Source organism: Oncorhynchus nerka, linkage group LG8 (genome assembly GCF_034236695.1).
Source record: "Oncorhynchus nerka isolate Pitt River linkage group LG8, Oner_Uvic_2.0, whole genome shotgun sequence".
NCBI classification, from domain to species: Eukaryota; Metazoa; Chordata; class Actinopteri; order Salmoniformes; family Salmonidae; genus Oncorhynchus; species Oncorhynchus nerka.
The window spans coordinates 72,200,761-72,225,760 of record NC_088403.1 but is presented as its reverse complement, the minus strand read 5'-3'; the positions used below and the strand labels follow the sequence as shown (position 1 = coordinate 72,225,760).

The following is a 25,000-nucleotide window of genomic DNA, read 5'->3' as shown; positions in this document are numbered from 1 at the left end:
AGAGAGATGCTTGGTCATTCAGGACAGATCTCTTTAACCAACAGACCAGGGGACATGTAAGAGAGATGCTTGGTCGTTCAGGACAGATACTTGTCTTTAACAAACAGACCAGGGGAAAGGTAAGAGAGATGCTTGGTCGTTCAGACAACACTAACTACACTGAACTAAAATATAAATGCAACATGCAAGAATTTCAAATATTCTACTGAGTTACAGTCCATATAAGGAAATCAGTAAATTGAAATAAATTAATTAGGATTCTATGGATTTCATGACTGGGCAGGGGCTCAGCCAGAATGAGTTTTTCACCTCAAAAGGGCTTTATTACAGACAGAAATACTCCTCAGCAGGAACAGTGGGTTAACTGCCTGTTTACGGGCAGAACAACAGATTTGTACCTTGTCAGCTCTGGGGTTTGAACTTGCAACCTTCCGGTTACTAGTCCAACACTCTACCACTAGGCTACCCTGCCGCCTCTACACTCTAACCACTAGGCTACCCTGCCGCCTCTACACTCTAACCACTAGGCTACCCTGCCGCCTCTACACTCTAACCACTAGGCTACCTGCCGCCTCTACACTCTAACCACTACGCTACCCTGCCGCCTCTACACTCTAACCACTAGGCTACCTGCCGCCTCTACACTCTAACCACTAGGCTACCCTGCCGCCTCTACACTCTAACCACTAGGCTACCTGCCGCCTCTACACTCTAACCACTAGGCTACCCTGCCGCCTCTACACTCTAACCACTAGGCTACCCTGCCGCCTCTACACTCTAACCACTAATCAAAATCAAATTTCATTTGTCACATACACATGGTTAGCAGATGTTAATGCGAGTGTAGCGAAATGCTTGTGCTTCTAGTTCCGACAATGCAGTGATAACCAACAAGTAATCTAACTAACAATTCCAAAACTACTGTCTTATACACAGTGTAAGGGGATAAGGAATATGTACATAAGGATATATGAATGAGTGATGGTACAGAGCAGCATACAGTAGATGGTATCGAGTACAGTGTATACATATGAGATGAGTATGTAGACAAAAGTAAACAAAGTGGCATAGTTAAAGTGGCTAGTGATACATGTATTACATAAGGATGCAGTCGATGATATAGAGTACAGTATATACGTATGCATATGAGATGAATAATGTAGGGTAAGTAACATTATATAAGGTAGCATTGTTTAAAGTGGCTAGTGATATATTTACATCATTTCCCATCAATTCCCATTATTAAAGTGGCTGGAGTTGGGTCAGTGTCAATGACAGTGTGTTGGCAGCAGCCACTCAATGTTAGTGGTGGCTGTTTAACAGTCTGATGGCCTTGAGATAGAAGCTGTTTTTCAGTCTCTCGGTCCCAGCTTTGATGAACCTGTACTGACTTCGCCTTCTGGATGATAGCGGGGTGAACAGGCAGTGGTTCGGGTGGTTGATGTCCTTGATGATCTTTATGGCCTTCCTGTAACATTGGGTGGTGTAGGTGTCCTGGAGGGCAGGTAGTTTGCCCCCGGTGATGCGTTGTGCAGACCTCACTACCCTCTGGAGAGCCTTACGGTTGAGGGCGGAGCAGTTGCCGTACCAGGTGGTGATACAGCCCGCCAGGATGCTCTCGATTGTGCATCTGTAGAAGTTTGTGAGTGCTTTTGGTGACAAGCCGAATTTCTTCAGCCTCCTGAGGTTGAAGAGGCGCTGCTGCGCCTTCTTCACGACGCTGTCAGTGTGAGTGGACCAATTCAGTTTGTCTGTGATGTGTATGCCGAGGAACTTAAAACTTGCTACCCTCTCCACTACTGTTCCATCGATGTGGATAGGGGGGTGTTCCCTCTGCTGTTTCCTGAAGTCCACAATCATCTCCTTAGTTTTGTTGACGTTGAGTGTGAGGTTATTTTCCTGACACCACACTCAAATCAAATCAAATCAAATCAAATTTTATTTGTCACATACACATGGTTAGCAGATGTTAATGCGAGTGTAGCGAAATGCTTGTGCTTCTAGTTCCGACAATGCAGTGATAACCAACAAGTAATCTAACTAACAATTCTAAAACTACTGTCTTATACACAGTGTAACTCCGAGGGCCCTCACCTCCTCCCTGTAGGCCGTCTCGTCGTTGTTGGTAATCAAGCCTACCACTGTTGTGTCGTCCGCAAACTTGATGATTGAGTTGGAGGCGTGCGTGGCCACGCAGTCGTGGGTGAACAGGGAGTACAGGAGAGGGCTCAGAACGCACCCTTGTGGGGCCCCGTGTTGAGGATCAAAGGGGAGTGAGATGTTGTTGCCTACCCTCACCACCTGGGGGCGGCCCGTCAGGAAGTCCAGTACCCAGTTGCACAGGGCGGGGTCGAGACCCAGGGTCTCGAGCTTGATGACGAGCTTGGAGGGTACTATGGTGTTGAATGCCGAGCTGTAGTCGATGAACAGCATTCTCACATAGGTATTCTCTTGTCCAGGTGGGTTAGGCAGTGTGCAGTGTGGTTGAGATTGCATCGTCTGTGGACCTATTTGGGCGGTAAGCAAATTGGAGTGGGTCTAGGGTGTCAGGTAGGGTGGAGGTGATATGGTCCTTGACTAGTCTCTCAAAGCACTTCATGATGACGGAAGCGAGTGCTACGGGCGGTAGTCGTTTAGCCTCAGTTACCTTAGCTTTCTTGGGAACAGGAACAATGGTGGCCCCTTGAAGCATGGGAACAGCAGACTGGTATAGGGATTGATTGAATATGTCCGTAAACACACTGGCCAGCTGGTCTGCGCATGCTCTGAGGGCGCGGCTGGGGATGCTGCCTGGGCCTGCAGCCTTGCGAGGGTTAACACGTTTAAATGTCTTACTCACCTCGGCTGCAGTGAAGGAGAGACCGCATGTTTTCGTTGCAGGCCGTGTCAGTGGCACTGTATTGTCCTCAAAGCGGGCAAAAAAGTTATTTAGTCTGCCTGGGAGCAAGACATCCTGGTCCGTGACTGGGCTGTGTTTCTTCTTGTAGTCCGTGATTGACTGTAGACCCTGCCACTAGGCTACCCTGCCGCCTCTACACTCTAACCACTCAGGCTACCTGCCCCCCTACACTCTAACCACTAGGCTACCTGCCGCCTCTACACCTAACCACCAGGCTACCTGCCGCCTCTACACTCTAACCACTAGGCTACCTGCCGCCTCTACACTCTAACCACTAGGCTACCTGCCTCCTCTACACCCCCCAACCACTAGGCTACCTGCCACCTCTACACTCTAACCACTAGGCTACCTGCCGCCCCTACACTCTAACCACTAGACTACCTGCCGCCCACACTCTAACCACTAGGCTACCTGCCGCTCTACACTCTAACCACCAGGCTACCTGCCGCCTCTACACTCTAACCACTAGGCTACCCTGCCCCCTCTACACTCTAACCACTCAGGCCACCCTGCCACCTCTACACTCTAACCACTAGGCTACCCTGCCACCTCTACACTCTAACCACTAGGCTACCCTGCCGCCTCTACACTCTAACCACTAGGCTACACTGCCGCCTCTACACTCTAACCACTAGGCTACCCTGCCGCCCCCAATATGGAACATGTCTGTAATTGTTTTATTTCAGCTCATGAAACATGGGCCTTTACGTGTTGTGTTTCTATTTCAATAAGAAACCTTAACCATTCTCCAACTCTTCCCTGTGGACACGCCCCCTCCCTGCAGGAGGAGGATGACGGGCGGGCTCATTCTAACGTTCTGTCTGCTGGGAGCAGCTTTGACTAGTTCAGTAAGTACTGCAGGAACACCTTACTGTTGAACAGAGCGGTGTAATGGATACCTTACCTAGATAATGTAATCAGGTTTGAGACAATGTCATCACGTATGTTATAATAAAATGGAGAATTGGCTCAACTCAAAAGTTAATAATCAAAGGTTTTTGGGTGCCGAAGGACCTCTAGTCTAGATGTTCTACTGTGTTGTCTGTGGTGGACCTCTAGTATAGATGTCTACTGTGTTGTCTGTGGTGGACCTCTAGTCTATATGTTCTAATGTGGTGGACCTCTAGTCTAGATGTCTACTGTGTTGTCTGTGGTGGACCTCTAGTATAGATGTCTACTGTGTTGTCTGTGGTGGACCTCTAGTCTAGATGTTCTACTGTGTTGTCTGTGGTGGACCTCTAGTCTATATGTTCTACTGTGGTGGACCTCTAGTCTAGATGTCTACTGTGTTGTCTGTGGTGGACCTCTAGTCTATATGTTCTACTGTGGTGGACCTCTAGTCTAGATGTCTACTGTGTTGTCTGTGGTGGACCTCTAGTCTATATGTTCTACTGTGGTGGACCTCTAGTCTAGATGTCTACTGTGTTGTCTGTGGTGGACCTCTAGTATAGATGTCTACTGTGTTGTCTGTGGTGGACCTCTAGTATAGATGTCTACTGTGTTGTCTGTGGTGGACCTCTAGTCTAGATGTTCTACTGTGGTGGACCTCTAGTCTATATGTTCTACTGTGGTGGACCTCTAGTCTAGATGTTCCTCTGTGGTGGACCTCTAGTCTAGATGTTCCTCTGTGGTGGACCTCTAGTCTAGATGTTCTACTGTGGTGGACCTCTAGTCTAGATGTGTCTCTGTGGTGGACCTCTAGTCTAGATGTGTCTCTGTGGTGGACCTCTAGTATAGATGTCTACTGTGGTGGACCTCTAGTCTAGATGTTCTACTGTGGTGGACCTCTAGTCTAGATGTTCCACTGTGGTGGACCTCTAGTCTAGATGTTCCTCTGTGGTGGACCTCTAGTCTAGATGTTCCTCTGTGGTGGACCTCTAGTCTAGATGTCCCTCTGTGGTGGACCTCTAGTCTAGATGTTCTACAGTGGTGGACCTCTAGTCTAGATGTTCTACTGTGTTGTCTGTGGTGGACCTCTAGTCTAGATGTTCTACAGTGGTGGACCTCTAGTCTAGATGTTCTACTGTGTTGTCTGTGGTGGACCTCTAGTCTAGATGTTCTACTGTGGTGGACCTCTAGTATAGATGTCTACTGTGGTGGACCTCTAGTCTAGATGTTCCTCTGTGGTGGACCTCTAGTCTAGATGTTCCTCTGTGGTGGACCTCTAGTATAGATGTCTACTGTGTTGTCTGTGGTGGACCTCTAGTCTAGATGTTCCTCTGTGGTGGACCTCTAGTCTAGATGTTCCTCTGTGGTGGACCTCTAGTATAGATGTCTACTGTGGTGGACCTCTAGTCTAGATGTTCTACTGTGGTGGACCTCTAGTCTAGATGTTCCTCTGTGGTGGACCTCTAGTCTAGATGTTCCTCTGTGGCGTACCTCTAGTCTAGATGTGTCTCTGTGGTGGACCTCTAGTCTAGATGTTCCAATGTGGTGGATCACTAGTCTAGATGTTCTACTGTGGTGGACCTCTAGTATAGATGTTCTACTGTGGTGGACCTCTAGTCTAGATGTTCCTCTGTGGTGGACCTCTAGTCTATATGTTCCTCTGTGGTTGACCTCTAGTCTATATGTTACTCTGTGGTGGACCTCTAGTCTAGATGTTCTACTGTGTCTACTGTGGTGGACCTCTAGTCTATATGTTCCTCTGTGGTGGACCTCTAGTCTAGATGTTCTACTGTGGTGGACCTCTAGTCTAGATGTTCTACTGTGGTGGACCTCTAGTCTAGATGTTCTACTGTGGTGGACCTCTAGTCTAGATGTTCTACTGTGGTGGACCTCTAGTCTAGATGTTCTACTGTGGTGGACCTCTAGTCTATATGTTCCTCTGTGGTGGACCTCTAGTCTAGATGTTCCTCTGTGGTGGACCTCTAGTCTAGATGTTCTACTGTGTCTACTGTGGTGGACCTCTAGTCTATATGTTCCTCTGTGGTGGACCTCTAGTCTAGATGTTCTACTGTGGTGGACCTCTAGTCTAGATGTGTCTCTGTGGTGGACCTCTAGTATAGATGTCTACTGTGTTGTCTGTGGTGGACCTCTAGTCTATATGTTCCTCTGTGGTTGACCTCTAGTCTATATGTTACTCTGTGGTGGACCTCTAGTCTAGATGTTCTACTGTGTCTACTGTGGTGGACCTCTAGTCTATATGTTCCTCTGTGGTGGACCTCTAGTCTAGATGTTCTACTGTGGTGGACCTCTAGTCTAGATGTTCTACTGTGTCTACTGTGGTGGACCTCTAGTCTAGATGTTCTACTGTGGTGGACCTCTAGTCTAGATGTTCTACTGTGGTGGACCTCTAGTCTAGATGTTCTACTGTGGTGGACCTCTAGTCTAGATGTTCTACTGTGGTGGACCTCTAGTCTATATGTTCTACTGTGGTGGACCTCTAGTCTATATGTTCCTCTGTGGTGGACCTCTAGTCTAGATGTTCCTCTGTGGTGGACCTCTAGTCTAGATGTTCTACTGTGTCTACTGTGGTGGACCTCTAGTCTATATGTTCCTCTGTGGTGGACCTCTAGTCTAGATGTTCTACTGTGGTGGACCTCTAGTCTAGATGTGTCTCTGTGGTGGACCTCTAGTATAGATGTCTACTGTGTTGTCTGTGGTGGACCTCTAGTCTAGATGTTCCTCTGTGGTGGACCTCTAGTCTAGATGTTCCTCTGTGGTGGACCTCTAGTATAGATGTCTACTGTGGTGGACCTCTAGTCTAGATGTCTACTGTGTTGTCTGTGGTGGAACTCTAGTCTAGATGTTCTACTGTGGTGGACCTCTAGTCTAGATGTTCCTCTGTGGTGGACCTCTAGTATAGATGTTCTACTATGGTGGACCTCTAGTCTATATGTTCTACTGTGGTGGACCTCTAGTCTATATGTTCCTCTGTGGTGGACCTCTAGTCTAGATGTTCCTCTGTGGTGGACCTCTAGTCTAGATGTTCTACTGTGTCTACTGTGGTGGACCTCTAGTCTATATGTTCCTCTGTGGTGGACCTCTAGTCTAGATGTTCTACTGTGGTGGACCTCTAGTCTAGATGTGTCTCTGTGGTGGACCTCTAGAGTATAGATGTCTACTGTATTTGTCTGTGGTGGACCTCTAGTCTAGATGTTCCTCTGTGGTGGACCTCTAGTCTAGATGTTCTCTGTGGTGGACCTCTAGTCTAGATGTTCTCTGTGGTGGACCTCTAGTCTAGATGTCTACTGTGTTGTCTGTGGTGGACCTCTAGTCTAGATGTTCCTCTGTGGTGGACCTCTAGTCTAGATGTTCCTCTGTGGTGGACCTCTAGTCTAGATGTTCTACTGTGGTGGACCTCTAGTCTAGATGTTCTACTGTGGTGGACCTCTAGTCTAGATGTTCCTCTTTGGTGGACCTCTAGTATAGATGTTCTACTATGGTGGACCTCTAGTCTAGATGTTCTATCTGTGGTGGACCTCTAGTCTGGATGTTCTACTGTGGTGGACCTCTAGTCTAGATGTTCTACTGTGGTGGACCTCTAGTCTAGATGTTCTCTGTGGTGGACCTCTAGTCTAGATGTTCTACTGTGGTGGACCTCTAGTCTAGATGTCTGTGGTGGACCTCTACTGTTCTGGTGGACCTCTCTAGTCTAGATGTTCTCTGTGGTGGACCTCTAGTCTAGAGATGTTCTATGTCTGTAGTCTAGATGTTCTACTGTGTGGACCTCTAGTCTAGATGTTCTCTGTGGTGGACCTCTAGTCTAGATGTTCCTCTGTGGTGGACCTCTAGTCTAGATGTTCTCTGTGGTGGACCTCTAGTCTAGATGTAGTCTCTAGATGTCCTACTGTGGACCTCTAGTCTAGATGTTCCTCTGTGGTGGACCTCTAGTCTAGATGTTCCTCTGTGGTGGACCTCTAGTCTAGATGTTCTCTGTGGTGGACCTCTAGTCTAGATGTTCCTCTGTGGTGGACCTCTAGTCTAGATGTTCCTCTGTGGTGGACCTCTAGTATAGATGTCTACTGTGGTGGACCTCTAGTCTAGATGTTCTCTGTGGTGGACCTCTAGTCTAGATGTTCCTCTGTGGTGGACCTCTAGTATAGATGTCTCTGTGGTGGACCTCTAGTCTAGATGTTCTCTGTGGTGGACCTCTAGTCTAGATGTTCCTCTGTGGTCTAGATGTTCTACTGTGGTGGACCTCTAGTCTAGATGTTCTGTGTTGTCTGTGGTGGACCTCTAGTCTAGATGTTCTACTGTGGTGGACCTCTAGTCTAGATGTTCTAGATGTTCTACTGTGGTGGACCTCTAGTCTAGATGTTCCTCTGTGGTGGACCTCTAGTCTAGATGTTCTACTGTGGTGGACCTCTGTATAGATGTAGATGTTCTACTGTGGTGGACCTCTAGTCTAGATGTTCCTCTGTGGTGGACCTCTAGTCTAGATGTTCCTCTGTGGTGGACCTCTAGTCTAGATGTTCCTCTGTGGTGGACCTCTAGTCTAGATGTTCCTCTGTGGTGGACCTCTAGTCTAGATGACTGTGGTGGACCTCTAGTCTAGATGTTCCTCTGTGGTGGACCTCTAGTCTAGATGTTCTCTGTGGTGGACCTCTAGTCTAGATGTTCCTCTGTGGTGGACCTCTAGTCTAGATGTTCTCTGTGGTGGACCTCTAGTCTAGATGTTCTACTGTGGTGGACCTCTAGTCTAGATGTTCTCTGTGGTGGACCTCTAGTCTAGATGTTCTACTGTGGTGGACCTCTAGTCTAGATGTGTCTACTGTGGTGGACCTCTAGTCTAGATGTTCTCTGTGGTGGACCTCTAGTCTAGATGTTCTCTGTGGTGGACCTCTAGTCTAGATGTTCCTCTGTGGTGGACCTCTATAGATGTCTACTGTGGTGGACCTCTAGTCTAGATGTGTCTCTGTGGTGGACCTCTAGTCTAGATGTTCTACTGTGGTGGACCTCTAGTCTAGATGTTCTACTGTGGTGGACCTCTAGTCTAGATGTTCCTCTGTGGTGGACCTCTAGTCTAGATGTTCCTCTGTGGTGGACCTCTAGTATAGATGTCTACTGTGTTGTCTGTGGTGGACCTCTAGTCTAGATGTTCCTCTGTGGTGGACCTCTAGTCTAGATGTTCCTCTGTGGTGGACCTCTAGTCTAGATGTTCTACTGTGGTGGACCTCTAGTCTAGATGTCTACTGTGTTGTCTGTGGTGGACCTCTAGTCTAGATGTTCCTCTGTGGTGGACCTCTAGTCTAGATGTTCCTCTGTGGTGGACCTCAGTCTAGATGTTCTACTGTGGTGGACCTCTAGTCTAGATGTTCCTCTGTGGTGGACCTCTAGTCTAGATGTTCTCTGTGGTGGACCTCTAGTCTAGATGTTCTACTAGATGGTGGACCTCTAGTCTAGATGTTCTACTGTGGTGGACCTCTAGTCTAGATGTTCTACTGTGGTGGACCTCTAGTCTAGATGTTCTCTGTGGTGGACCTCTAGTCTAGATGTTCTTCTGTGGTGACCTCTAGTCTAGACTACTGTGGTGGACCTCTAGTCTAGATCTAGTTCTCTGTGGTGGACCTCTAGTCTAGATGTTCCTCTGTGGTGGACCTCTAGATGTTCTGTGTTGTCTGTAGATGTTCCTCTGTGGTGGACCTCTAGTCTAGATGTTCCTCTGTGGTGGACCTCTAGTCTATATGTTACTCTGTGGTGGACCTCTAGTCTAGATGTTCTACTGTGTCTACTGTGGTGGACCTCTAGTCTAGATGTTCCTCTGTGGTGGACCTAGTCTAGATGTTCTCTGTGGTGGACCTCTAGTCTAGATGTTCTGGACTGTGTCTACTGTGGTGGACCTCTAGTCTAGATGTTCTCTGTGGTGGACCTCTAGTCTAGATGTTCTACTGTGGTGGACCTCTAGAGTCTAGATGTTCTCTCTGTGGTGGACCTCTAGTCTAGATGTTCTACTGTGGTGGACCTCTAGTCCAGATGTTCTACTGTCTGTGTCTAGTCTAGATGTGGTGGACCTCTAGTCTATATGTTCCTCTGTGGTGGACCTCTAGTCTAGATGTTCTACTGTGGTGGACCTCTAGTCTAGATTAGATGTTCTCTGTGGTGGACCTCTAGTATAGATGTCTACTGTGTTGTCTGTGGTGGACCTCTAGTCTAGATGTTCCTCTGTGGTGGACCTCTAGTCTAGATGTTCCTCTGTGGTGGACCTCTAGTATAGATGTCTACTGTGGTGGACCTCTAGTCTAGATGTCTACTGTGTTGGACCTCTAGTCTAGATGTTCTTCTGTGGTGGACCTCTAGTCTAGATGTTCCTCTGTGGTGGACCTCTAGTCTAGATGTTCTACTGTGGTGGACCTCTAGTCTAGATGTTCTACTGTGGTGGACCTCTAGTCTAGATGTTCCTCTGTGGTGGACCTCTAGTCTAGATGTTCTACTGTGGTGGACCTCTAGTATAGATGTTCTACTATGGTGGACCTCTAGTCTAGATGTTCTACTGTGGTGGACCTCTATGTTCCTCTAGATGTTCTACTGTGGTGGACCTCTAGTCTAGATGTCTACTGTGTTGGACCTCTAGTCTAGATGTTCTACTGTGGTGGACCTCTAGTCTAGATGTTCCTCTGTGGTGGACCTCTAGTCTAGATGTTCTACTGTGGTGGACCTCTAGTCTAGATTAGTCTCTGTGGTGGACCTCTAGTCTAGATGTTCCTCTGTGGTGGACCTCTAGTCTAGATGTTCCTCTGTGGTGGACCTCTAGTCTAGATGTTCTACTGTGGTGGACCTCTAGTCTAGATGTGTCTCTGTGGTGGACCTCTAGTATAGACGTTCTACTGTGGTGGACCTCTAGTATAGATGTCTACTGTGGTGGACCTCTAGTCTAGATGTTCTACTGTGGTGGACCTCTAGTCTAGATGTGTCTCTGTGGTGGACCTCTAGTCTAGATGTTCCTCTGTGGTGGACCTCTAGTCTAGATGTGTCTCTGTGGTGGACCTCTAGTCTAGATGTTCTACTGTGGTGGACCTCTAGTATAGATGTCTACTGTGGTGGACCTCTAGTCTAGATGTTCCTCTGTGGTGGACCTCTAGTCTAGATGTTCCTCTGTGGTGGACCTCTAGTATAGATGTCTACTGTGTTGTCTGTGGTGGACCTCTAGTCTAGATGTTCCTCTGTGGTGGACCTCTAGTCTAGATGTTCCTCTGTGGTGGACCTCTAGTATAGATGTCTACTGTGGTGGACCTCTAGTCTAGATGTCTACTGTGTTGTCTGTGGTGGACCTCTAGTCTAGATGTTCCTCTGTGGTGGACCTCTAGTCTAGATGTTCCTCTGTGGTGGACCTCTAGTCTAGATGTTCTACTGTGGTGGACCTCTAGTCTAGATGTTCCTCTGTGGTGGACCTCTAGTCTAGATGTTCTACTGTGGTGGACCTCTAGTATAGATGTTCTACTATGGTGGACCTCTAGTCTAGATGTTCTACTGTGGTGGACCTCTAGTCTAGATGTTCTACTGTGGTGGACCTCTAGTCTAGATGTTCTACTGTGGTGGACCTCTAGTCTAGATGTTCTACTGTGGTGGACCTCTAGTCTATATGTTCTACTGTGGTGGACCTCTAGTCTAGATGTTCTACTGTGGTGGACCTCTAGTATAGATGTTCTACTGTGGTGGACCTCTAGTCTATATGCTCCTCTGTGGTGGACCTCTAGTCTAGATGTTCTACTGTGGTGGACCTCTAGTATAGATGTCTACTGTGGTGGACCTCTAGTCTAGATGTCTACAGTGGTGGACCTGTACTCTAGATGTTCTACAGTGGTGGACCTCTAGTCTAGATGTTCTACTGTGGTGGACCTCTAGTCTAGATGTTCTACTGTGGTGGACCTCTAGTCTATATGTTCTACTGTGGTGGACATCTAGTCTAGATGTTCTACTGTGGTGGACCTCTAGTCTAGATGTTCTACTGTGGTGCACCTCTAGTCTAGATGTTCTACTGTGGTGGAACAGTATACTTTAATGAAATGTATTGTTATTCTGAGTTTGGATGTTTCAGCCTCACACAGAGAGATGTTGTCTTTCCTATCTGTCCTTCTATACACCGTTCATTATGCCTGGTATTAATGGTACTTGGGCATCAGGTGAACATTGAGTATTTATTTTACCTTTAATTGAATCAGATTTAAACGTTGAGAACAGTTTGTTTTACAATAACGACCTGATTTTACAGGTCCCTCAGTACGATGTCACGGATGAGCTCAGGCATAATGATGAGCTACGTTCTCCCCTCCACAGAGAGAGATGGTGAGTTTCACCAGTCCATAGTCTACATGTCCCCCTCCCCTGACGGTGAGTTTCACCAGTCCATAGTCTACTGATGGTGATGTTCTACTCCCTCCCCTGATGGTGAGTTTCACCAGTCCATATTCTACATGTTCCCTCCCTGATGGTGAGTTTCACCAGTCCATATTCTACATGTTCCCTCCCTGATGGTGAGTTTCACCAGTCCATATTCTACATGTTCCCTCCCTCCCCTGATGGTGAGTTTCACCAGTCCATATTCTACATGTTCCCTCCCCTGATGGTGAGTTTCAACAGTCCATATTCTACATGTTCCTCCCTCCCCTGATGGTGAGTTTCACCAGTCCTCTATTCTACATGTTCCTCCATTCCTCCCCTGATGGTGAGTTTCACCAGTCCATATTCTACATGTTCCCTCCTGATGGTGAGTTTCACCAGTCCATATTCTACATGTTCCCCCCTGATGGTGAGTTTCCACCAGTCCTTATTCTACATGTTCCATGTTCCTCCCTCCCTGATGGTGAGTTTCACCAGTCCATATTCTACATGTTCCCTCCTCCCCTGATGAGTTCCCTCCCTCCCTGATGGTGAGTTTCACCAGTCCATATTCTACATGTTCCCCTCCCCTGATGAGTTTCCCAGTCCCAGTTTGTCATGTTCCTCCCCTGATGGTGAGTTTCACCAGTCCATATTCTACATGTTCCCTCCCCTGATGGTGAGTTTCACCAGTCCATATTCTACATGTCCCTCCCCTGATGGTGAGTTTCACCAGTCCATATTCTACATGTTCCTCCCTCCCCTGATGTCCATATTCTACATGTGATGGTGAGTTTCACCAGTCCATATTCTACATGTTCCCTCCCCTGATGGTGAGTTTCACCAGTCCAGTTCCATGATCACCAGTCCATATTCTATTCTTACATGTTCCCTCCTCCCCTGATGGTGAGTTTCACCAGTCCATATTCTACATGTTCCCTCCCTCCCCTGATGGTGAGTTTCACCAGTCCATATTCTACATGTTCCCCTCCCTGATGGTGAGTTTCACCAGTCCATATTCTACATGTTCCCTCCCCTGATGGTGAGTTTCACCAGTCCATATTCTACATGTTCCCTCCTCCCTGATGGTGAGTTTCACCAGTCCATAGTCTACATGTTCTCCTGATGGTGAGTTTCACCAGTCCCTACATGTTCCCTCCTCCTGATGGGAGTTTCACCAGTCCATATTCTACATGTTCCTCCCCTGATGGTGAGTTTCACCAGTCCATATTCTACTCCCTCCCCTGATGGTGAGTTTCACCAGTCCATATTCTACATGTTCCCTCCCCTGATGGTGAGAGTTTCATGTCCCCTCCCTCCCCTGATGGTGAGTTTCCAGTATTCTACATGTTCCCTCCCCTGATGGTGAGTTTCACCAGTCCATATCTCATGTTATCCCCTGATGGTGAGTTTCACCAGTCCCTACATGTCCTCCCCTGATGGTGAGTTTCCATATTCTACATGTTCCTCCCCTCCATGGTGAGTCTAGTCCATATTTACATGTTCCTCCCCTGATGGTGAGTTTCACATATTCTACAGTCCATGGTGAGTTTCAGTCCATATTCTACATGTTCCCTCCTCCCCTGATGGTGAGTTTCACCAGTCCATATTCTACATGTTCCTCCCCTGATGGTGAGTTTCACCAGTCCATATTCTACATGTTCCCTCCCCTGATGGTGAGTTTCACCAGTCCATATTCTACATGTTCCCTCCCCTGATGGGTGAGTTTCACCAGTCCATATTCTACATGTCCCCTCCCTCCCCTGATGGTGAGTTTCACCAGTCCATATTCTCCCCTGATGGTGTTCCCTCCCCCTCCCTGATGGTGAGTTTCACCAGTCCATATTCTCCTGATGGTGACATGTTCCATCCCCTGATGGTGAGTTTCACCAGTCCATATTCTACATGTTCCTCCCCTGATGGTGAGTTTCACCAGTCCATATTCTACATGTTCCCTCCTCCCCTGATGGTGAGTTTCACCAGTCCATATTCTACATGTTCCCTCCCCTGATGGTGAGTTTCACCAGTCCATATTCTACATGTTCCCTCCCCTGATGGTGAGTTTCACCAGTCCATATTCTAGTCCATATTCTACATGTTCCTCCCCTGATGTCCCAGTCCATATTCCTCCCCCCGATGGTGAGTTTCACCAGTCCATATTCTACATGTTCCCTCCCTCCATGTTCCATATTCTACATGTTCCCTCCCCTGATGGTGAGTTTCACCAGTCCATATTCTACATGTTCCCTCCCCGGATGGTGAGTTTCACCAGTCCATATTCTACATGTTCCTCCCTCCCCTGATGGTGAGTTTCACCAGTCCATATTCTAGTCTCCCCATGTTCCTCCTCCTGATGGTGAGTTTCACCAGTCCATATTCTACATGTTCCCTCCCTCCCTGATGGATGAGTTTCACCAGTCCATATTCTACATGTTCCCTCCCTCCCCTGATGGTGAGTTTCACCAGTCCATATTCTACATGTTCCCTCCCCTGATGGTGAGTTTCACCAGTCCATATTCTACATGTTCCTCCTCCCTGATGGTGATGTTCCCTCCCTCCCCTGATGGTGAGTTTCAGTCCATAGTTCAGTCCCATACATGTTCTCCCCTGATGGTGAGTTTCACCAGTCCCTCCCTCCCCTGATGGTGAGTTTCACCAGTCCATATTCTACATGTTCCTCCCCTGATGGTGAGTTTCACCAGTCCATATTCTACATGTTCCCTCCCTGATGGTGAGTTTCACCAGTCCATATTCTACATGTTCCCTCCCGATGGTGTCCCCTCCCCTGATGGTGAGTTTCACCCAGTCCATGTTTCTCCCCTGATGGTGAGTTCCATAGTCTCCCTCCCCTGATGGTGAGTTTCACCAGTCCATATTCTACATGTTCCTCCCTGATGGTGAGTTTCACCAGTCCATATTCTACATGTCCCCTCCCTCCCCTGATGTTCCCTCCCCCTGATGGTGAGTTTCACCAGTCCATATTCTACACGATGTTCAGTCCTCCTCCCCTGATGGTGAGTTTCACCAGTCCATATTCTACATGTTCCCTCCCTGATGGTGAGTTTCACCAGTCCATATTCTACATGTTCCTCCCCTGATGGTGAGTTTCACCAGTCCATATTCTACATGTTCCTCCCCTGATGGTGAGTTTCACCAGTCCATAGTCCATGTTCCCTCTCCTGATGGTGAGTTTCTAGTCCATGTTCCTCCCTCCTGATGGTGAGTTTCACCAGTCCATATTCTACATGTTCCCTCCCCTGATGGTGAGTTCCCCTCCCTCCCCTGATGGTGAGTTTCACCAGTCCATATTCTACATGTTCCTCCTCCCCTGATGGTGAGTTTCACCAGTCCATATTCTACATGTTCCCCCTCCCCTGATGGTGAGTTTCACCAGTCCATATTCTATGGTGAGTTTCACCAGTCCATATTCCTCCCCATGTTCCCATATTCTACTCCTCCTGATGGTGAGTTTCACCAGTCCATAGTCTACATGTCCTCCTCCCCTGATGGTGAGTTTCACCAGTCCATATTCTGACATGTCCATAGTCCATGTTCCTCCCCTGATGGTGTTCCATAGTCCTCCCTCCTGATGGTGAGTTTCACCAGTCCATATTCTACATGTTCCCTCCCCTGATGGTGAGTTTCACCAGTCCATATTCTACATGTTCCCTCCCCTGATGGTGAGTTTCACCAGTCCATATTCTACATGTTCCTCCCCTGATGGTGAGTTTCACCAGTCCATATTCTACATGTTCCCCTCCCTCCCTGATGGTGAGTTTCACCAGTCCATATTCTACATGTTCCCTCCCTCCCCTGATGGTGAGTTTCACCAGTCCATAGTCTCTCCCATGTTCCATCCTCCTGATGGTGAGTTTCACCAGTCCATATTCTACATGTTCCTCCCCTGATGGTGAGTTTCCCCTGATGGTGAGTTTCACCAGTCCATATTCTACATGTTCCTCCCCTGATGGTGAGTTTCACCAGTCCATATTCTACATGTTCCCTCCCCTGATGGTGAGTTTCACCAGTCCATATTCTACATGTTCCCTCCCCGATGGTGAGTTTCACCAGTCCATATTCTACATGTCCCCTCCCCCCCCTGATGGTGAGTTTCACCAGTCCATATTCTACATGTTCCCTCCCTCCCCTGATGGTGAGTTTCACCAGTCCATATTCTACATGTTCCCTCCCCTGATGGTGAGTTTCACCAGTCCATATTCTACATGTTCCCTCCCCTGATGGTGAGTTTCACCAGTCCATGCCATGTTCCTCTGATGGTGAGTTTCACCAGTCATGTTCCTCCCTGATGGTGAGTTTCACCAGTCCATATTCTACATGTTCCCTCCCCTGATGGTGAGTTTCACCAGTCCATATTCTACATGTTCCTCCTCCCCTGATGGTGAGTTTCACCAGTCCATATTCTACATGTTCCTCCCCTGATGGTGAGTTTCACCAGTCCATATTCTACATGTTCCTCCCCTGATGGTGAGTTTCACCAGTCCATATTCTACATGTTCCTCCTGATGGTGAGTTTCACCAGTCCATATTCTACATGTTCCCTCCCCCCTGATGGTGAGTTTCACCAGTCCATATTCTACATGTTCCCTCCCCTGATGGTGAGTTTCACCAGTTCTACATGTTCCCTCCCTCCCCTGATGGTGAGTTTCACCAGTCCATATTCTACATGTTCCCTCCCCTGATGGTGAGTTTCACCAGTCCATATTCTACATGTTCCCTCCTGATGGTGAGTTTCACCAGTCCATATTCCTCCCTCCCCTGATGGTGAGTTTCACCAGTCCATAGTCTACATGTTCCCTCCCTGATGGTGAGTTTCACCAGTCCATATTCATAGTCTACATGTCCCTCCCCTGATGGTGAGTTTCACCAGTCCATATTCTACATGATGGTGAGTTTCACCAGTCCATATTCTATGTGTTCCCTCCCCTGATGGTGAGTTTCACCAGTCCATGTTCCCTCCCCTCCCCTGATGGTGAGTTTCACCAGTCCATATTCTACCTCCCCCCTGATGGTGAGTTTCACCAGTCCATATTCTACATGTTCCTCCCCTGATGGTGAGTTTCACCAGTCCATATTCTACATGTTCCTCCCCATGTTCCCCATGTTCCTCCCTCCCCTGATGGTGAGTTTCACCAGTCCATATTCTACATGTTCCTCCCTCCCCTGATGGTGAGTTTCACCAGTCCATATTCTACATGTTCCCTCCCCTGATGGTGAGTTTCACCAGTCCATATTCTACATGTTCCCTCCCCTGATGGTGAGTTTCACCAGTCCATATTCTACATGTTCCCTCCCTCCCCTGATGGTGAGTTTCACCAGTCCATAGTCTACATGTTCCCTCCCCTGATGGTGAGTTTCACCAGTCCATATTCTACATGTCCCCTCCCTCCCCTGATGGTGAGTTTCACCAGTCCATAGTCTACATGTTCCCTCCCCTGATGGTGAGTTTCACCAGTCCATATTCTACATGTTCCCTCCCCTGATGGTGAGTTTCACCACATGTTCCCTCCCTCCCCTGATGGTGAGTTTCACCAGTCCATATTCTACATGTTCCCTCCCTCCCCTGATGGTGAGTTTCACCAGTCCATATTCTACTGATGGTGAGTTTGTCCATATTCCATGTTCCTCTCCCCTGATGGTGAGTTTCACCAGTCCATATTCTACATGTTCCTCCTCCCATGTTCCATATTCTACCCTCCCCTGATGGTGAGTTTCACCAGTCCATATTCTACATGTTCCTCCCCTGATGGTGAGTTTCACCAGTCCATATTCTACATGTTCCCTCCCCTGATGGTGAGTTTCACCAGTCCATATTCTACACATGGTGAGTTCCATATTCTACTCCCCTGATGGTGAGTTTCACCAGTCCATATTCTACATGTTCCCTCCCCTGATGGTGAGTTTCACCAGTCCATATTCTACATGTTCCTCCCCTGATGGTGAGTTTCACCAGTCCATATTCTACATGTTCCTCCCCTGATGGTGAGTTTCACCAGTCCATCCATATTCTACATGTTCCTCCCCTGATGGTGAGTTTCACCAGTCCATATTCTACATGTTCCCTCCCATGTTCCATATTCTACCTCCCCTGATGGTGAGTTTCACCAGTCCATATTCTACATGTTCCTCCCCTGATGGTGAGTTTCACTCAGTCCATATTCTACATGTTCCTCCCCTGATGGTGAGTTTCACCAGTCCATATTCTACATGTTCTCCCCTGATGGTGAGTTTCACCAGTCCATATTCTACATGTTCCTCCCTGATGGTGAGTTTCACCAGTCCATATTCTACATGTTCCTCCCCTGATGGTGTTCCATATTCTACATGTTCCTCCCTGATGGTGAGTTTCACCAGTCCATATTCTACATGTTCCTCCCCTGATGGTGAGTTTCACCAGTCCATATTCTACATGTTCCCTCCCTGATGGTGAGTTTCACCAGTCCATATTCTACATGTTCCTCCCTCCCCTGATGGTGAGTTTCACCAGTCCATATTCTACATGTTCCCTCCCTGATGGTGAGTTTCACCAGTCCATATTCTACATGTTCCCTCCCCTGATGGTGAGTTTCACCAGTCCATATTCTACATGTTCCCTCCCCTGATGGTGAGTTTCACCAGTCCATATTCTACATGTTCCCTCCCCTGATGGTGAGTTTCACCAGTCCATATTCTACATGTTCCCTCCTGATGGTGAGTTTCACCAGTCCATGTCTACATGTCCCTCCCTGATGGTGAGTTTCACCAGTCCATATTCTGTTCCCTCCCTCCTGATGGTGAGTCACCAGTCCTCTACCTCCCCTGATGGTGAGTTTCACCAGTCCATATTCTACATGAGTTCCCTCCCTCCCTGATGGTGAGTTTCACCAGTCCATATTCTACATGTTCCCTCCCCTGATGGTGAGTTTCACCAGTCCATATTCTACATGTTCCCTCCCCATGAGTTCCCTCCTCCCTGATGGTGAGTTTCACCAGTCCATATTCTACATGTTCCCTCCCCTGATGGTGAGTTTGATGATGGTGAGAGTTTCACCTGATGGTGAGTTTCCATATTCTACATGTTCCCTCCCCTGATGGTGAGTTTCACCAGTCCATATTCTACATGTTCCCTGATGGTGAGTTTCCCCCCTGATGGTGAGTTTCACCAGTCCATATTCTACATGTTCCCTCCCCTGATGGTGAGTTTCACCAGTCCATATTCTACATGTTCCTCCCCTGATGGTGAGTTTCACCACATGTTCCCTCCCCTGATGGTGAGTTTCACCAGTCCATATTCTACATGTTCTCCTCCCCTGATGGTGAGTTTCACCAGTCCATATTCTACATGTTCCTCCCCTGATGGTGAGTTTCACCAGTCCATATTCTCCCTCCCCTGATGGTGAGTTTCACCAGTCCATAGTCTACATGTTCCTCCTTCCTGATGGTGAGTTTCACCAGTCCATATTCTACATGTTCCCTCCCTGATGGTGAGTTTCACCCAGTCCATATTCTACACATGTTCAGTCCTCCATGTCCTCCTCCCTGATGGTGAGTTTCACCAGTCCATATTCTACATGTTCCTCCCCTGATGGTGAGTTTCACCAGTCCATATTCTACATGTTCCTCCCCTGATGGTGAGTTTCACCAGTCCCACATGTTCCTCCCCTGATGGTGAGTTTCACCAGTCCATATTCTACATGTTCCCTCCTCCCCTGATGGTGAGTTTCACCAGTCCATATTCTACATGTTCCCTCCCTGATGGTGAGTTTCACCAGTCCATATTCTACATGTTCCCTCCCTGATGGTGAGTTTCACCAGTCCATATTCTACATGTTCCCTCCCCCCTGATGGTGAGTTTCACCAGTCCATAGTCTACATGTTCCTCCCCTGATGGTGAGTTTCACCAGTCCATATTCTACATGTTCCTCCCCTGATGGTGAGTTTCACCAGTCCATATTCTACATGTTCCTCCCCTGATGGTGAGTTTCACCAGTCCATATTCTACATGTTTCCCTCCCCTGATGGTGAGTTTCACCAGTCCATATTCTACATGTTCCCTCCCGATGGTGAGTTTCACCAGTCCATATTCTACATGTCCTCCCTGATGGTGAGTTTCACCAGTCCATATTCTACATGTTCCCTCCCCTCCCTGATGGTGAGTTTCACCAGTCCATATTCTACATGTTCCCTCCCCTGATGGTGAGTTTCACCAGTCCATATTCTGCATGTTCCTCCCTCCCCCTGATGGTGAGTTTCACCAGTCCATATTCTACATGTTCCCTCCCTGATGGTGAGTTTCATCCATGTTCTACATGTTCCCTCCCTCCCCTGATGGTGAGTTTCACCAGTCCATATTCTACATGTTCCTCCCTGATGGTGAGTTTCACCAGTCCATATTCTACATGTTCCCCCTCCCCTGATGGTGAGTTTCACCAGTCCATATTCTACATGTTCCCTCCTCCTGATGGTGAGTTTCACCAGTCCATATTCTACATGTTCCTTCTACTGATGGTGAGTTCCCTCCCTGATGGTGAGTTTCACCAGTCCATATTCTACACATGTTCCCTCCCCTGATGGTGAGTTTCACCAGTCCATATTCTACATGTTCCCTCCCTGATGGTGAGTTTCATTCTACATGTTCCTCTCCTGATGGTGAGTTTCACTCAGTCCATATTCTATGTTCCTCCCCTGATGGTGAGTTTCACCAGTCCATATTCTACATGTTCCCTCCCCTGATGGTGAGTTTCACCAGTCCATATTCTACATGTTCCCTCCCCTGATGGTGAGTTTCACCAGTCCATATTCTACATGTTCCTCCCCTGATGGTGAGTTTCACCAGTCCATATTCTACATGTTTCCCTCCCCTGATGGTGAGTTTCACCAGTCCATATTCTACATGTTCTCTCCCTGATGGTGAGTTTCACTCAGTCCATATTCTACATGTTCCTCCCTCCCCTGATGGTGAGTTTCACCAGTCCATATTCTACATGTTCCTCCCCCTGATGGTGAGTTTCACCAGTCCATATTCTACATGTTCCCTCCCCTGATGGTGAGTTTCACCAGTCCATTCTACATGTTTCCTGATGGTGAGTTTCCCAGTCCATATTCTACATGTCCTCCTCCCCTGATGGTGAGTTTCACCAGTCCATATTCTACATGTTCCCTCCCCTGATGGTGAGTTTCACCAGTCCATATTCTACATGTTCACCTCCCTGATGGTGAGTTTCAGTCCATATTCTACATGTTCCTCCCTCCCTGATGGTGAGTTTCACCAGTCCATATTCTACATGTTCCTCCCTCCCCTGATGGTGAGTTTCACCAGTCCATATTCTACATGTTCCCTCCCCTGATGGTGAGTTTCACCAGTCCATATTCTACATGTTCCCTCCTCCCCTGATGGTGAGTTTCACCAGTCCATATTCTACATGTTCCCTCCCCTGATGGTGAGTTTCACCAGTCCATATTCTACATGTTCCTCCCCTGATGGTGAGTTTCACCAGTCCATATTCTACATGTTCCCTCCCCTGATGGTGAGTTTCACCAGTCCATATTCTACATGTTCCTCTCCCTGATGGTGAGTTTCACCAGTCCATATTCTACATGTTCCCTCCCCTGATGGTTTCACTCAGTCCATATTCTACATGTTCCCCTCCCTCCCCTGATGGTGAGTTTCACCAGTCCATAGTCTACATGTTCCCTCCCATGTTCCCTCCCCTGATGGTGAGTTTCACCAGTCCATATTCTACATGTTCCTCCCCTGATGGTGAGTTTCACCAGTCCCTACATGTTCCCTCCCTGATGGTGAGTTTCACCAGTCCATATTCTACATGTCCCCTCCCTCCCCTGATGGTGAGTTTCACCAGTCCATAGTCTACATGTTTCCCTCCCCTGATGGTGAGTTTCACCAGTCCATAGTCTACATGTCCCCTCCCTCCCCTGATGGTGAGTTTCACCAGTCCATATTCTACATGTTCCTCTCCCCTGATGGTGAGAGTTCTACCAGTCCATGTCTACCCTCCCCTGATGGTGAGTTTCACCACATTCTATTTGGTGAGTTTCACTCAGTCCATATTCTACATGTCCCTCCCTCCCCTGATGGTGAGTTTCCCAGTCCATACTACATGTTCCTCCATGATTCTCCATGTTCCCTCCCTCCCCTGATGGTGAGTTTCACCAGTCCATAGTCTACATGTTCCTCCCTTCCCTGATGGTGAGTTTCACCAGTCCAGTCTACATGTTCCTCCCCTGATGGTGAGTTTCACCAGTCCATATTCTACATGTTCCCTCCCCTGATGGTGAGTTTCACCAGTCCATATTCTACATGTTCCTCCCCTGATGTGGTGAGTTTCACCAGTCCATATTCTACATGTTCCCTCCCTGATGGTGAGTTTCACCAGTCCATATTCTACATGTTCCCCTCTCCCCTGATGGTGAGTTTCACCAGTCCATATTCTACATGTTCCTCCTCCCCTGATGGTGAGTTTCACCAGTCCATAGTCTACATGTTCCTCCTGATGGTGTGACATGTCCATATTTCATGTCCTCCCCTGGGATGGTGAGTTTCACCAGTCCATAGTCTACATGTTCCCTCCCTGATGGTGAGTTTCACCAGTCCATATTCTACACACGGTGAGTTTCACCACATGTTCCCCCTCCCCTGATGGTGAGTTTCACCAGTCCATATTCTACATGTTCCTCCCTCCCCTGATGGTGAGTTTCACCAGTCCATATTCTACATGTTCCTCCCATGGTGAGTCCCCTCCCCTCCCCTGATGGTGAGTTTCACCAGTCCATATTCTACATGTCCCTCCCCTGATGGTGAGTTTCCACCAGTCCATATTCTACATGTTCCTCCCTGATGGTGAGTTTCACTCCAGTCCATGTTCTACATGTTCCTCCCTCCCCTGATGGTGAGTTTCACCAGTCCATATTCTACATGTTCCTCTCCTGATGGTGAGTTTCACCAGTCCATAGTCTACACGTTCCCTCCCCTGATGGTGAGTTTCACCAGTCCATAGTCTACATTCCCTCCCGATGGTGAGTTTGTTCTACATGTTCCTCCCCTGATGGTGAGTTTCACCAGTCCATAGTCTATATGTTCCCTCCCCTGATGGTGAGTTTCACCAGTCCATATTCTACATGTTCCCTCCTCCCCATGGTGAGTTTCAGTCCTCTCATGTTCCTCCTCCCCTGATGGTGAGTTTCACTCAGTCCATAGTCTACATGTTCCTCCCCTGATGGTGAGTTTCACCAGTCCATATTCTACATGTTCCCTCCCCTGATGGTGAGTTTCACCAGTCCATATTCTACATGTTCCCTCCTGGATGGTGAGTTAGTCTACATGTTCCTCCCTGATGGTGAGTTTCCATATTCTACATGTTCCCTCCCCTGATGGTGAGTTTCACCAGTCCATAGTCTACATGTTCCCTCCTCCCCTGATGGTGAGTTTCACCAGTCCATATTCTACATGTTTCCTCCCTGATGGTGAGTTTCACCAGTCCATATTCTACATGTTCCTCCTCCCCTGATGGTGAGTTTCACCAGTCCATATTCTACATGTTCCTCCCCTGATGGTGAGTTTCACCAGTCCATATTCTACATGTCCCCTCCCTCCCCCTGATGGTGAGTTTCACCAGTCCATATTCTACATGTTCCCTCCCCTGATGGTGAGTTTCACCAGTCCATTTTACCCTCCCTCCCCTGATGGTGAGTTTCACCAGTCCATAGTCTACATGTTCCTCCCCTGATGGTGAGTTTCACCAGTCCATATTCTACATGTTCCTCTCCCCTGATGGTGAGTTTCACCAGTCCATATTCTACATGTTCCTCCCCTCACCAGTCCATATTATACATGTTCTCCTCTCTGACAGTGAGTTTCACCAGTCCATATTCTACATGTTCCCTCCCCTGATGGTGAGTTTCACCAGTCCATATTCTACATGTTCCTCCCCTGATGGTGAGTTTCACCAGTCCATATTCTACATGTTCCCTCCCCTGATGGTGAGTTTCACCAGTCCATATTCTACATGTTCCTCCTGATGGTGAGTTTCACCAGTCCATAGTCTACATGTTCCCTCCTGATGGTGAGTTTCACCAGTCCATAGTCTACATGTTCCTCTCCCCTGATGGTGAGTTTCACCAGTCCATATTCTACATGTTCCTCCTCCCCTGATGGTGAGTTCACTCAGTCCATAGTCTACATGTTCCCTCCCCTGATGGTGAGTTTCACCAGTCCATATTCTACATGTTCCTCCCTCCCTGATGGTGAGTTTCACCAGTCCATATTCTACATGTTCCTCCCCTGATGGTGAGTTTCACCAGTCCATAGTCTACATGTTCCTCCTCCCCTGATGGTGAGTTTCACCAGTCCATAGTCTACATGTTCCCTCCCCTGATGGTGAGTTTCACCAGTCCATAGTCTACACGTTCCCTCTCCCCTGATGGTGAGTCCCCAGTCCCCTCCCCTGATGGTGAGTTTCACCAGTCTATATTCTACATGTTCTCTCCCCTGATGGTGAGTTTCACTCAGTCCATATTCTACATGTCCCCTCCTCCCCCGATGGTGAGCATTCACCAGTCCATATTCTACATGTTCCCTCCTCCTGATGGTGAGTTTCACCAGTCCTCTACATGTTCCTCCCCTGATGGTGAGTTTCACCAGTCCATATTCTACATGTTCTCCTCCCCTGATGGTGAGTTTCACCAGTCCCACATGTTCCCTCCCCCCTGATGGTGAGTTTCACCAGTCCATATTCTACATGTTCCCTCCCCTGATGGTGAGTTTCACCAGTCCATATTCTACATGTTCCTCCTCCCCTGATGGTGAGTTTCACTCAGTCCATATTC

At 48.0% G+C, this 25,000-nt stretch overlaps 1 protein-coding gene and 1 long non-coding RNA gene across 2 annotated transcripts in view; both read left to right on the top strand.

Annotated features, from left to right (window-relative positions):
• The window catches only part of LOC135572798 (uncharacterized), a 12,631-nt gene extending 529 nt beyond the window's left edge, over nucleotides 1-12,102 (top strand). Inside the window, exons 2-3 of the long non-coding RNA XR_010464487.1 lie at nucleotides 3,684-3,747; nucleotides 12,054-12,102. This is a non-coding gene — a long non-coding RNA (uncharacterized LOC135572798). The remainder of the gene's footprint in view (nucleotides 1-3,683; nucleotides 3,748-12,053) is intronic.
• A 3,048-nt stretch (nucleotides 12,103-15,150) lies between these two features.
• The window catches only part of LOC135572740 (CST complex subunit CTC1-like), a 32,949-nt gene continuing 23,099 nt past the window's right edge, over nucleotides 15,151-25,000 (top strand). Inside the window, exon 1 of the mRNA XM_065021175.1 lies at nucleotides 15,151-15,174. Coding sequence (XP_064877247.1) covers nucleotides 15,151-15,174 — 24 coding nt within the window. The remainder of the gene's footprint in view (nucleotides 15,175-25,000) is intronic.